Source organism: Equus caballus, chromosome 4 (genome assembly GCF_041296265.1).
Source record: "Equus caballus isolate H_3958 breed thoroughbred chromosome 4, TB-T2T, whole genome shotgun sequence".
NCBI classification, from domain to species: domain Eukaryota; kingdom Metazoa; phylum Chordata; class Mammalia; order Perissodactyla; family Equidae; genus Equus; species Equus caballus.
Window position 1 is genome coordinate 32,747,636 of NC_091687.1, and position 13,793 is coordinate 32,761,428.

The window sequence follows — 13,793 nt, forward strand, 5'->3', positions numbered from 1 at the left end:
CCAGGGGCTGTCCAGGTGGCATGGCGTTTAAGTTTGTGTGCTCTGCTTTGCGGCCCGGGGTTCGCTGGTTCAGATCCCAGGCACGGATCTATGCACCCCTTATCAAACCATGCTGTGGGAGGCATCCCACGGATAAAATAAAAGAAGACGAGCACAGATGTCAGCTCAGAGCCAGTCTTCCTCAGCAAAAAAGAGGATTGGCAGCGGATGTTAGCTCAGGGCTAACCTTCCTCAAAGAAAGAAAACCAGAAGAATTCCATTTTAAAACAATTACTGGATCTGACTTTGTGATTTTCTTGAGATGAAAGGTGCCTAATATATAATAACAGCTGGCTTTATTCATATTGCTTATACACTGCACTGTACAGTCTGGAGGGAAAGACGAGTACTGCTATCATATCTTCACACCAATACTAATTCATCTGTAAGAAATTATTGAGCAATTTTTTTCTACATAGCATTATAATGCAATATTACATCTGATTTTGTGCCACATAGTAAATGAATTACCTCACATAGATAAAGTTCAAAGCTTCAAAATTACATGTGTGTGTGCATGTCTGTGTACATAAGATGCTATGATCAATTTATAAAAATAAGCTTTAACGCTTTTCTCTCTTATATTAACACTTTAGTTATTCCAACAACAAAGTTTCATTCAAAATGTACACATTGTAGAAAACCTGTGCTAGGTCTGAGAATACAAAAAAGTATATTCTCCCAGGTGATATGAAAAGATTTTATTTCTCTAGAATTTCAAACTAAGATCATTTAACATGATTGTGAAATAATGCCTCACCTGCTCTACCTGCATGTTTAACTATGACGAGTTACTCATAAGCAACTATGCTTTCAATCATTTTTTATCACCTAAATATTTATAGTGATCATCAAGTTTTTTAGCCATGTTTTTCATTGTATTTGCACATAGGTGGAAAAGAAATAAAACTGTGACTGGACAATGATATTCTCTCAATTTTTTTTTTTTACCTCACCTTGCATATCTGACCTATTCTAGCGTGAGTGGCTTTTCCAGTGTGTTCTCCATCTATAGCATTTTCACGGAAGAAAAAATATACTTTGTCATCTTCAGGGTTGTCACTCTCTGGGATGAGGTGGGCACTAATGAACCTCGGATCTGAGAGACAAATTATAGCATACATATTAATTCAAGTTGGATAAATAATACCATCCATTACAGTCCATTTTCACTTTCTCTTAACTCCCATTTGACATATTTCAAGAACTAATCTTTCCTTAGTCCACTTTGTTCAGCACATGTGAACTATTCTTTATGCATTTTAAAGTATGTTACAAATCACATTATAGCTCAAAAAAATTCATGACTTTCTTTTTTGGATAGTTAGGAGTAGGTGCAGAAATCCTTAGTGTGATCACATAATGCAAATACATTACTGCATATTAAAATATTTTCCAAACTGTAAGTGCTATTAAATATTACTTATTGCCATCAACATTGTTATTCTTCCATTCAAGCATAAAATAGTTTAAATCAAACTACCAATTGTTCTATTCCAGTTTCCAGCAAAGACTGGGTGGGAGGGGAGAGATAAGATCCCCATAAAACGACAACAAAAACAAATTCTCTCTGTTGTTTCCCATCTAAGTAAATGACAATGTCATTGACTAGGTACTCAAGCCAAAAACCCTGGAGCCACCCTTGAGTCCTCTCTGTCTCTCACATCCCACGTTCTATCTATAGTACATTCCTATTCATCACCTTTCTTACCACGTCCTTTACTACTCAACTCTCCCAGACCACCATTGCCAACAATAGACCCTACTAGTCTTCGTGTTGCTACCTTACCAACTTCGGTCTATTTCTTCGCACGACAGCCAGAGTGAACCTCTGATATGTCACTTCCTTTCTAAACCCCCCTATATCTTTCCAAACCTCTCACAACAAAATATAAAATCCTCCTAGTGACCGGGAGCCATTTATGATCTGGTCCCTGCTACCTCACATGCCTTTTCTTCTACCTACCCTTTCTTCCCTAACTTACTGCTAGCCAGCCATATCAACCTCCTTCCTGTTCTCAGCCAAGAATTCCCAGTCCTACCTCAAATTTTTCCTCCCTATGTAACTTTGTGACCTCATATATCCTAAAGACTGAATTTCTACTTTTACTCAGGTCTTTGTTCAAATATTACATTAACAAAGAGATCTTTGTTGACTAACCTATTTAAAGCCCTGAAATCCTAACTCCTGGTCATTCTTTCTTTATTTTCATGCATTATTTTTCTTCCTAATATTATTAAACACCTGCTGTGATACATGTCTCTGTCTCTACCTAACCTTCATTTGCTTATTGTCTGTCTCCCTGCCCCCCGCAATGGAATATAAGTTCCTAGAGAAAAGAGACTTGGCATGTTTTATTTGATGCTTTGAGCCTAGAGCTTAAAACATAGTAAGCATTCAATGAATATCTGTGCAAAGAGGGAAGGAAAGAAAAAAGGAAAAAATGAGACAGCCTAGATTATGCAGAAGATATATTAGCGATGTTTAGAGCCCCACTTCAAAAAATACTGTTGTAAATACCTGGCTTAATATGGTTGTGGCTCATACTAACTATATAAAAATCTGTAATAGTTTCATGGCTTTAACATGTAATATACTAAGAAGCTGAGTTTGTCTCACTGAAAGCACTTAGGACGTTGCAGGTATTTAAATTCTTACAATAAGCTACCTCTACTCCCATGGTGTATTATGTTATCAAGTTAACAATGAAATGTACACACACAGGTCAGCGCCATACCTAAGAGACTAGGAAAGAGATCAGAACCCTGAAACTAGCTTTATCCATGTTATTGAGTCCTAATCTACACACCCGTGAACAATCATCATTATCATGTGTTCTGTGCTTGTAACCTTCTTTTAACATTTGCTCTGGGACCAAGCACTTAGTATTTTCACAGGGCTGTACTCTACTCTCCTTCTCAGGCAAATCATACAGGCTCTGTAAGTAAAGTAAAACATATGAAATATTACCTATTCACATTTAAAGTTCAGTGTGCCAGTGGAATAAGGGTAGGAGAATAATAATTTAAAAGTTGGAATTACTTAGTATTAGAATTTTTAAAAGATACATAAAATAATACATTATTTTAATCTTAATTGTTGCAAAGCTTATTTTTCTTCATAAATGTTTACTTGTTCATACATAAATATATTTGTGTGTATGTGTTTGTGTCATGATGAATGGTGAGCAGAATAATTAACGTGACATGGTAGGAATTACAGCGTGAAAAACCAAAGAATTATTACCACACTGACAAACTTAGGCTCCTATAAATGCAGCATATGTGTGTGTGCATGTGCATGCACACGCACATGTATAACACAAACATACATGTGAAAGGACTCAGCTCAGTCACTTGCAACTTTTGTGACCTTTGGCAAGACTCTTACTTCTCTGATCTCAGATGCGTAATTTTCAAATTTGGTTTATTTCAAATTCAGTTATTTTGATTTGGGTTCATTATAATCCAGAAACAAAATTCAAATGAAAAATCATACATTCTTCGACTTTACTACTGGAGCAATGGAGAGGTTGGTCTAATTTTACCCCCTAGTTAGTGTAGTTGTTCATATAAAACAGTTGAATAACTTAAAGAATGTCAAGTAATTAAATCCAACTATCTTTTATTTGATCACAAATGCACGCAAGACAATGTGGAGCAAACAAAATGAATAATATATATCCTTTGTTCTCAGAAAGCTACAATCTAGGAAAAGTGATGTTAGAAGCACAAAAATGACAATAAAGTGAACAATATTCTACATGTTCTCTTAACTTGGTGTGTGGGCATGAGAGAAGGTGTTATCAAACATCATGTCTCCCTCTCTGTTGTTGGAAGGGCCTTCAATCTTAGTCTCTCTTTTAATATCCGATACTACAGGCATGGAGGATTTTGTAGGTGAATTAACAGTTTGACATAGCTTCAGATGTAGCCCTAAAATAAAGTTCTATGTGGTAAATAAGTGCCAAATGTATTAAAATAGAAAAAGAGAATATCAAAGAAAAACAACGTCAATTTAATGCAACTTCTCTTCAAGAAATTTAGGTTATATCTAATACTTGGAAATACATTCATTCCTATTTCAAAATAAAATAGGTCTCTAGCTGATGTCTTGCAAAAATTTAAAAGGAGACATTCTTCTTTCCAACTTAGAAAATCTTCTCTTTTAACAAAACTTATGCTCACTAGTCATTTTCTGCTTCTTCAATCTCCAAAATTTTGTCCTCCCCTTCCTTCTTATATTTTGTCCTCTTACCCTTCTCTCTTATTTTGTCAGTCTATTCTTCCCCTCACTGGTGAACTCCCCTCTTTATCCAATCTGAACATCCTAATCATCTTCTTTATCATCCTAGAACCTCTTGGCCTTCTGAACCTTCACTGTACCTGTCTTACAAAGCCCCAGAACCCTTTTTCCCTTCTCCCCATACCTAAGCAAGGATGAAGAAAATTATATAATCATAGTAAATGGATGTGCTATAAATTTAAGCTATTTATCCTAAACAAGAATTGTAGTGTTCCTAAAGAATTATTTAGTGGCTCACCATAGATTTATTATTAGCAACTATTTAAAATCATTCTGATTGTTTTCACATCAACTAATGTACAAAATCTCACTTATTCTCCAAAGATGGACTTATTTACTATACTGATAAGACCAAGGCCATTTCGTAAGAACTCCCTCCTTTTCCTTCCTTCACTCCTCAATTTTTATTTTCTTCCTTTCTGGGGAAAAACTGACATCTCCTCATTTCTAAGTCTAAAGCTTCTCTCTATTTGTTCCCAACCCAATAATCTGCAGAATATTGCTCCAATAACAATCTCTATTCTTCACACAATCACTCACCATTTATATTTGCGTTATCAAATATTTCCTACTCTGTGCTCTGGATTGTGGAATATTACGGGATATTATGATGAAGTGTTGTCTGTCTACATGGTGCTTACGTCTGTGAGAGAATACTAGCAAACAAAGCAATTATTAAACTGCACAAAAAAAAACCAAAAATAAAAGTTTGGAAAGAATGCAGTGGGAAATAAAAGGGAATTCCTAATTGTTAGGGATTAGGGATCAATTCCTGCCTTAAAGGAATTATGGAAAGTTTTTCTCAGAAGATGTTACATATAATTCAAGATCTGAAGAATAACCAAGAGTCTCCCAAGTAGAAGGAACACATGTGCGAGGTCACAGAAACAACAGAGAATGTTGTGCACACAGAGAGTGGTCACTATAGAGAGAGATGGTCCGAGATGATGACAGAAAGTTAAATGGAGGCCGGAATACAAAAGAAGTGTTGTTCAGGAGTTTATTATGCTATTGGTTACAAGAGAACCAGCGAAGTGCTATAAACCTAGTAACAACGTTATCAGATTTCTATTTTAAGAAAATCACTCTGGCTGCTGTAAAGAAAAAACTATAGTGAGGCCAGAATGAAGGCAGGAAGACCATTCTGGAGACTGGTGAAAAATGATGGTTATTTGGATCTGTATGATAGAGGGGACATATGCAGAGATTATATAAAAATAGAATTGATGGATTACGCTCATTGATAAGATGTTGAACGTAAACAGTAGTGAGAAAAATCATGGAAAAATTAAAGAAATGTCTGATTTAAACAATTGATTGCATAGGAATCATTTACTGAGATAGGGAACACTTGAGGAGGGATGGATACAAGAGCGAGGAAGGGAGATGAACTCAGTTTAGTGCATCTTTAGAGTGAAACACTTGTGAAGTTGTCCCACGAGACAAGAGCTCAGAAAAGAACTGAGGACTAGAGCTGAAGTTATTCGAAATGGAAATCAATGGAGTAATTAAGAAGGTACAGAGTAAAAAGAGAAAAGAGGCTAGTATCTAAAGCACTGAAAACAGTGTTGAAAAGTAGGAAGAAATCTAGCAACCAGGGAGTTGCAAAATGAAGGGAAGAAGGCATTCTTCCTTGGATTTTCAATCTTCCCCTTTCTAATGACTCTTTCTCTGTGTCCAATATTTATTTTTAAAATCTTTTTATCCTGCAAAAAAAAGAAAAGAAAAGAAAACCCTGCCACTGCCATTCTGTCCTGTAGAATCCCTTGTGATTTCTTGCATCCATTAAGCCACAGGACTTCAGAGAGCAACTGTACTCAGAACTCCCCGCCCTACTTAACACCTGCATCTCAACTTTTCACTATCTAGGTTTCGGCATCTTTCACCACTGATAATGTTCTACTGATAATCAACAGGAATTACCAAATCATCAAATAGAACTTGATACTCATTCTCCTTTGATTATCTTCGGCTATTGGTACAATAAAATATTCAATAATGCTGATTTTACTCTGAGCCAGTAACAAGGCTAAAAGTAGATACTACATCTGTCAATACATATACTTAAGATGGGCCCCAATTTTGGCTCCAAGCTTTCTAGCACAAGAGGAAAGAGGGAAACCTTGTCCGTTACATTAATCACAGTGTTTCTAATATAGAAAATAAACTAAGGGCAATCAGTGTCATCCACAAACTAACCTTGACTTATCTTTCCAGCAGAAGTGACCACTGCTGTCATTCTTTAATCCCTTGGTCAACCTGCTTATCGTTCTAGAAAACACCATATCCACTATCTTCATAGGCATGTAGTTCACATAACATGAAAGGAAGTTAGCTTCTTCCTCTTGGATAACATTTAATTCTTTTTCTTTTATCCTCATTTTCATATTTGTAATGACAGGCATTTGTCCTACAGTTTTCCCTCTCCTGCCTTCAGCTTCTATTCCTAACAAAATACTTCCCTTAGCACATTTTTAATCTGTCCCACTGCAACTACCCAAATGTAAGCCCTTTTTTCTTCTCTCTTGGCAGTCACATTCAATTTGTTTTCCTTGCCTCTGGCCTGACCTTCTCCAAACCATCTTGTACTGTGTATCACCTTTTAACACACAAACCATTCCCTGGCGCCTGGTACATATTCCTCAATTAGAATCCATAAAACTCTATTTTAATCACTTGTTTTCTTTCCCCTCTCTTCTTCTAAGCTGATCTCCCTACTTTTTCCTGACTATTTCTTTCTTTTTTTTTTCCTGCTTTTTCTCCCCAAAGCCCCCAAGTACATAGTTGCATATTTTAGTTGTGGGTCCTTCTAGTTGTGGCATATGGACGCCGCCTCAACGTGGCCTAATGAGCAGTGCCATGTCCGCGCCCAGGATCTGAACTGGCAAAACCCCCGGCCGAAAGCAAGGACTTAACCACTCGGTCACGGGCTGGCCCTTTCCTGACTGTTTCTTCCAAGCTAAGTATAATTTTTGAAAGAAAGCATCTTTCCTAAATGAGTGAATGAATTAATTAATAAATGAATGAATCTCCTGAATTAAAATATCTTTCTTTTTTTAAAAGAAAGAATCACATTACCTTGCTTTTTGATAGAGTTTATTAATGTGTTTAGGATGAGTAGAACTCATCATAGGCTCAACAATGTTTAGGTTCCTGGTTAAAGAAATGCTTAGATATGCTTCTTTAAATTGCAACTATTTATAGGAGTTATTACACAACAGGAGGTTTTCAAAATGTTCTTCTGAAATTTTATGAATGTTCTTTTAACCTAGGAGAAGCATTTCCTTTATTGATTGCATCCTTTTGTGTTAGACAATTAATGAAGTAAAATTAATTATCTTTTTGCAACTTTTCAAAATCAAATTCCATCGATAAGATTAAAACAACAGAAAGCATGTTTCCCCATTTTATGAAGCTAAAAACAATGCATATGTTGGAGGTCAGAGATTACCATCGTCCTGAGAAAATACAAGCAATTCAATAGCTTGCCTTGTCATCAAAAACTCCCCAGGGAAAATTTCTACCAAAATTCATTCCGACTGACCTATTTTATTAGTTCTACTTAGGAATCTAAGAAAGTTCATGGTATTCACAAAGGAAGTTATTCTGCTTCCGGGTGCTCCCATCAAATGGCAAGCAGAAATGAAAAACTCAAACCCACTAGTTACTTTGTCTTTTTAAATTTGTGTTCTGCAACCCATTAAAGCAGAGAACGCCTATTTCCAATCTCCAGATACAAATTCTTGATTACAGTGGGCCAAACCTAGTGAAACTAATGGACACACATATCCAGATCTTTTAATAATGTAAATAGTTACCACGCCCCTAGATACCTTTCCACAATGCAATGTTCTTTCACTCTATAAAGTTCACAAAATCCCGTGACACGAATTTAGCAAAATCTTTGAGCTTGTACAGTTTGAAAATATTTCTTGAGATGTGAAGCAGGAAGTCAATGTGTATGTACATTAAAAGCTGAACATCAAAAGAAAGTGGCAAAATCCATTTAAGCAGGATCAAAGTGCCTTAATCTCGCCATCACAAACCTGCAATGTAAACACTAGGAAAGGCGAATAGAGTTGGAAAGAACTCTCTCATCTGGATAGCTTAAGAGGTATGCCTTCGGGGAAGAAATTTTGTCTTTACAGGTACCGTGGTACTTTTGCAATGCCCTGATACATGGTAGAAGCTGAACAAATAATCACGTTTAATAATCTCGGGCCAATGCTATCAAGTGAAGCATGGAATCTTTAGTCATGACAATAGCAATAAATATTGAGTAAATACGCCTCTCTTTTCATTCCCCCTTTATCTCCTTTACCACCCCCTTGACATTCTTCCACACCTCATCCCACAGATGGCGTTTCTTGCAAAATTCACGTTTGGGCACCACCTGCCACGTGTAACAGTATCACTTTGTTGAAATATTTTTAGCAGCTGCAAATTAAACTGTCTTTCAGGTGCAATCTCACACTTAATGTAAATGACACCTTGGCACAGGATGCTCGGCTGCCTTTATGATTCATTTGGCAGCTTGAGCTTATTTAAATAATGAACACATTTTGCTGCTCTCAGCATTAGGATCAATTTGAATCTCTAGTACAACCACATTTGACCAGCATTTAGCCGAACCTATCCCTTGCAGCAACAAGCCCCCAAAGAACAAGAACATACAAGTAAAACTGTAGAAATATATTTTCTGAAAATGAATTAAATTTATAATTCCATTAATTAAGGCTTTGGAGTATCTATAAATTTAAAAGTTAGGACATATATTGCTTTTCTAGGACATAAATTATACACAGTTCATTTGTATGGTGGATGGAATTAAAGATTATAAACTCTCTCATGCAACTACTGCAAGGACTAGTTAGTGTTTCATACCATGAAACACTCATTCAGTCCTCTCGTAAAGCATGTCAGGAGGTTCCCCAGCAGAATCGGAGAAGCACAAACCCACTGCAGGAAAACAACCCAAATTGCCACCTAGGAGAGCATAAGGAAGGCTTGAAAATTTATATAGTTCACCGAATGTACATACACATTCTTATTTTCTTCACTTGAACAGGAATTCCACCGACATTATGACTATTCATGAAGGAAAATCCCTACTATATACATACCTTCAATTACCAACATAAAAAGAAACAAATTCTTCTTTCACCATACATATACAAAAACTGTTCTGTGATAGGAGTCAGAGAAAACTGCGTAGAAACCAGGCTTCTCCCACTCACTAAATTTGTAACTTCAAAAAATTAATTCATGTCAACCAGCCTCAGGTTTCCTATCTCTCAGAAAGCACCTATCTTTGAGGAGTGCTGGGAGAATTACTTTAGAGAATGTATATACATCTATGTCTACACACATATGTCTGTCAGTCTGTCTATCTATCTACCTACCTATCCATCTACTTACCTATATCATAGGCCTTCAAAATTACTAGCTGTTATTATTTTATAACACTGTTTATAAAACTTTGAGAAATATCCTTTATAAATATATGTTTTAGATTGCTAATGAGAGAAGTTGAATCAGAAGTCAGCTGATAAGGAAGCTATATACCTGTTAAAGACAACTGAGTATGCAAACTGTATTTAAACTGTAAAACTTTATTTTTACAATTTTTAAAAATATTTCCAATATCACAGCTTCAGGGTTCAAAATATATACAAGCTAACTAGCAGGGAAATTGGTGATGAGGAAAAATCATCAGCAGATGATGGCCAGCATACCAGGATGGCCGCCATAGTGACTGGTTTCTTTTCCTTTTAGCTTTGCCATAACACAAGGGATAAAAAAAAGCCCCAAAGAATCAAAAGACCGTGAATGGGAACTTCTAGTATATTGGGAATGCAGGGAATGTAGCATAAGGTCGTCTCACATTCTTAGCTAACAGCCTAAGCAGAATGGATATATCATTTTTTGGCTGTGGAATAGAAAAACCTCTGGCTGCCAAGGAACAGGCCTGGAAAAACTTTTGATGCTTAGCTGGCTGGGAAACTATGAACTGCCCCTGGGATAGCTTAACCCCAAGAAAGGTTCAAGATGAGTCACATCAGGAAGGAGAGAAGGGCTGACTAGGACGGAAGATTAGGAAGAATGTCAAGTGAAAATTATAGGTACTATTTACTGTGCCCCTTTCTAGTGCTTTTTACACATTCTTCTAATCCACACTCTTCCCAGAATGAAACCCTGACATTAAGACACCAGCAAATAGCCAAAGAGCAAGCTAGTTCTGGCAAAGCCAGGACATGAGCAAGAGCTGAGTTGTCTCTACTATATCATGTGGCATCAAGTATTAACACCTATGTATTTTTCAATATGTCTCTAAGTTGCATATCCTTATACACTATTTGGCTATTTTGATTCCTATTTTAATAGAGAGAGTTTTTAATATCAATAAGAGAATAGTGGAAACGCTTGCTGCTTTATAACACAACAAAATAAGTCTATTTGAACTAAATGGTTATAACACAAACAAACTTTCCACAGCTTTTCTAAGTTGAAAACTAATTACTGAAGAGGAAGTGAAAAGCCTTTGGGATACTGGACCTACAAGAAGTGATCACAGACATCACTGTGGAGTGTGGTGCCTCCAACTCTACATGTCAAACTAAATTAATTACCTTAGAGTTTCCCTTATTCAATCCTGCAGTTAAAGAGAAAATGTTTTTCCACTTTTATCTTTTCAGTTTCATCTCCCACGTCTATTTAGTTGTCATTTCCTACCAATTCTACCCTTAATATGTTTTTTAAGCGTATTTTGTTCCTTACTTCTTTTGTCCTCATTAAGGCTCTCTCATCTCTCTCCTAAAGTACTTGTCTGTCTTAAGAGACCCACTTGTCTCAAATCATTCTTCCTAATAAACACTTCACCGTTTTGCCAGTGTGTATTTCTAAATATACACTCAGTTTTACTGATGGTTTTCCATCAGCTAAACAATTAAACTCAGACTCTTTAAAAAGTATTCAAGGTCTTCACTACTCAGCCTTAATATATAATTCTAGGCTCACCTCCCACTGCATTTCCCCCTGTACCCTCCTCTATCTTATCCCTCTGGATTCCCAGAACTTTCATTCTTTACTTATGCAAATCCTCGATGAAGAATCATGCCAATTTTCCAAGACTTTTTTCAAATACCTTCCAAAATACCTTCTTTAAATTCTTCAGGTGGAAATTTGTTTCCTGGGTTTCCAGAATATTTTGTTTAAATTTCAGTTGGAGTAGTTAGACCCTCCCACCTACCCTAGATTTTTCTTAGTGTGATATACTATGTTTCTTCATTAAGTTCTTTGGAGACAGGGTTTTCTCTTTCATCTTTGAATGCCCTCTACTTCTTAAGATACTATATTACATTTTAAGAGAGTTGCTAACTTGAAGTCAACTGAACACTATTCTATTTACATAATTGTCTTACGGTTTGTAAACTGCCTTTCACATAGATGATGGTCAACAAAAGACGAGCATCTTTTTGAAAAATAGGACTGGATGATAGAGGGCAGAAACAAAGAGCAAATCAAGAGCTCTCTCCTTCACATCAGATGTCCATAATAAAAGAGAAGGTCAAAATGAGTCAGAAACTAAAAAGAGCAGCAGCGACATTTTTCTCTATACTGACTTAGATAAAGACACATAGACTTAAAAGATTCAAAAGAAAGTTTTACTCTCAATCCTGGGGCTTGAATAGCTATATTCTTAGTCAAGCAAAACTAGGTGTGCTGCAATATTTATAGGTGTTTCCTTGTACTCTCTGTCAACAAATTAATTTATATGATGAGAGTACTCATCACCTTTGCAATATTTAAATTAGTATTGTATTTAATAACATTAGTAAGTACAAGTAAGACTATATGGCTATGTCTAAGCATTATGAGGTAATTAAAAATTATGTCAGCTGTTAAATAAAAGAATATAAAAAGGTAGAGAAAGGAAGGGTTGGCCCTGTGGCAGAGTGGTTCAGTTCGTCTGCTCTGCTTCTGATGCCCAGGGTTCACCAGTTTGGATCCCAGGCATGGACCTGTGTACCGCTTATCAAGCCATGCTGTGGCAGGCGTCCCACATATAAAATGGAGGAAGATGGGCACAGATGTTAGCTCAGGGCTAATCTTCCTAAAAAAAAAAAAGGTAGAGAAAGGAAATACTCAAAAATATATTACTCAATGGTTTCTGCCTCTTTCCCTTTCCCATAAATTTTTTGGTTATCTTAATCAGTTTAACTCCCTGCTTCCCAGGCTATTCTTCTATGCCCAAGCAGAATTTTTGGCTGACTTTCGACCATGTTCATGTAGCATTGTATATTTAGCTCCTCAGAATAACTCACTGTCTCCATCATTTCCACATCTGCTCCTCCTGGATCCTCATCTTTCTCAATGCCACCTTATTTGTTAAGAATCACACAACTCAGACACCCGAGATTAGTTTTGACTTCTCCTTCCTCTCCATTGACATTTTATCAATCATGAAGTTTTATTTCCATCTCTCCTCTAAATAACTTTCATGTCTGCCTTTATCTTTCATGTCTTAATTTTGGTCCTCAAATTTTTTCCACCCTTTCACTAGATTTAGGAGTTTCTTGTTATCGGTCTTAACTTTGCACATTTTTTCTTCCACATAATGCCAAGAATGACTTCATCAATATTCAATTTGTTTATGCCAATCCATTGTTTAACACTTTCTTCATACAGTTTTTGGTGGGAGTGTAAAATGGTCTGGCAGTTTTTTAATAAAACCAAACATATACCTACCCTACAATATAACCATTCCATTCCTAGCTATTTAATCAAGAGAAATGAAAGCATATGGTCACAACAAGACTTGAACAAGAATGTTTATAGCAGCTTTATTAAGCCCATGTGTCTATCATGGAAGAACAGATAAGACAATGTAGTATATCCATACAACTAAATCCTACTTAGAAATTTAAAAAAACCCAGAAAATTACTGATACAAGTAATGACATGGATGGATTTCACAAACATTACAACAAATGAACCATACATATTGTATAATTTCATTTATATGAGTTTCTAGAATAGGCAAGAATAATCTATTGCAGAAAATTCAGAACAGTGGATTCCTCTGGGGGGAAGGGTGTGGGGACTGACTGGGAAAGAGCATGAGAAAACTTTCTGGAGTGTTCTATATCTTGATAGGCATTTGGGTTATGGAAGCATATCATTTTTCAAAACTCACTGAGTAGTATACTTAAGATGAGTGCACTACAGTCTATGTAAACTTTGTCTAAATAGAAAAAATACATAAACAAATATTGAACTCATACCATTGTTCATCATATGAGAAAGGTGTGCTGATGTCTGAAATCTACATTGAATTCAGAAAAAAGGATGGAGAGGAATGGATGGATACATAAATATGGGATAAACTATAGTAAATTGTAAATTTGTAGAATCTAGGTGGAGGACAATGGTGTATCACTATAAAATT

General features: G+C 36.1%; 1 protein-coding gene across 3 annotated transcripts in view; it reads right to left on the reverse strand.

The window, feature by feature from the left end:
• SEMA3A (semaphorin 3A) overlaps positions 1 to 13,793 on the reverse strand; it is a 451,042-nt gene that overhangs the window by 45,817 nt on the left and 391,432 nt on the right. For all 3 annotated transcript variants that reach the window (XM_014739188.3, XM_070264479.1, XM_001491234.5), the window contains one exon: positions 996 to 1,138. In XM_014739188.3, the coding sequence (XP_014594674.1) occupies positions 996 to 1,138 (143 nt within the window). The remainder of the gene's footprint in view (positions 1 to 995; positions 1,139 to 13,793) is intronic.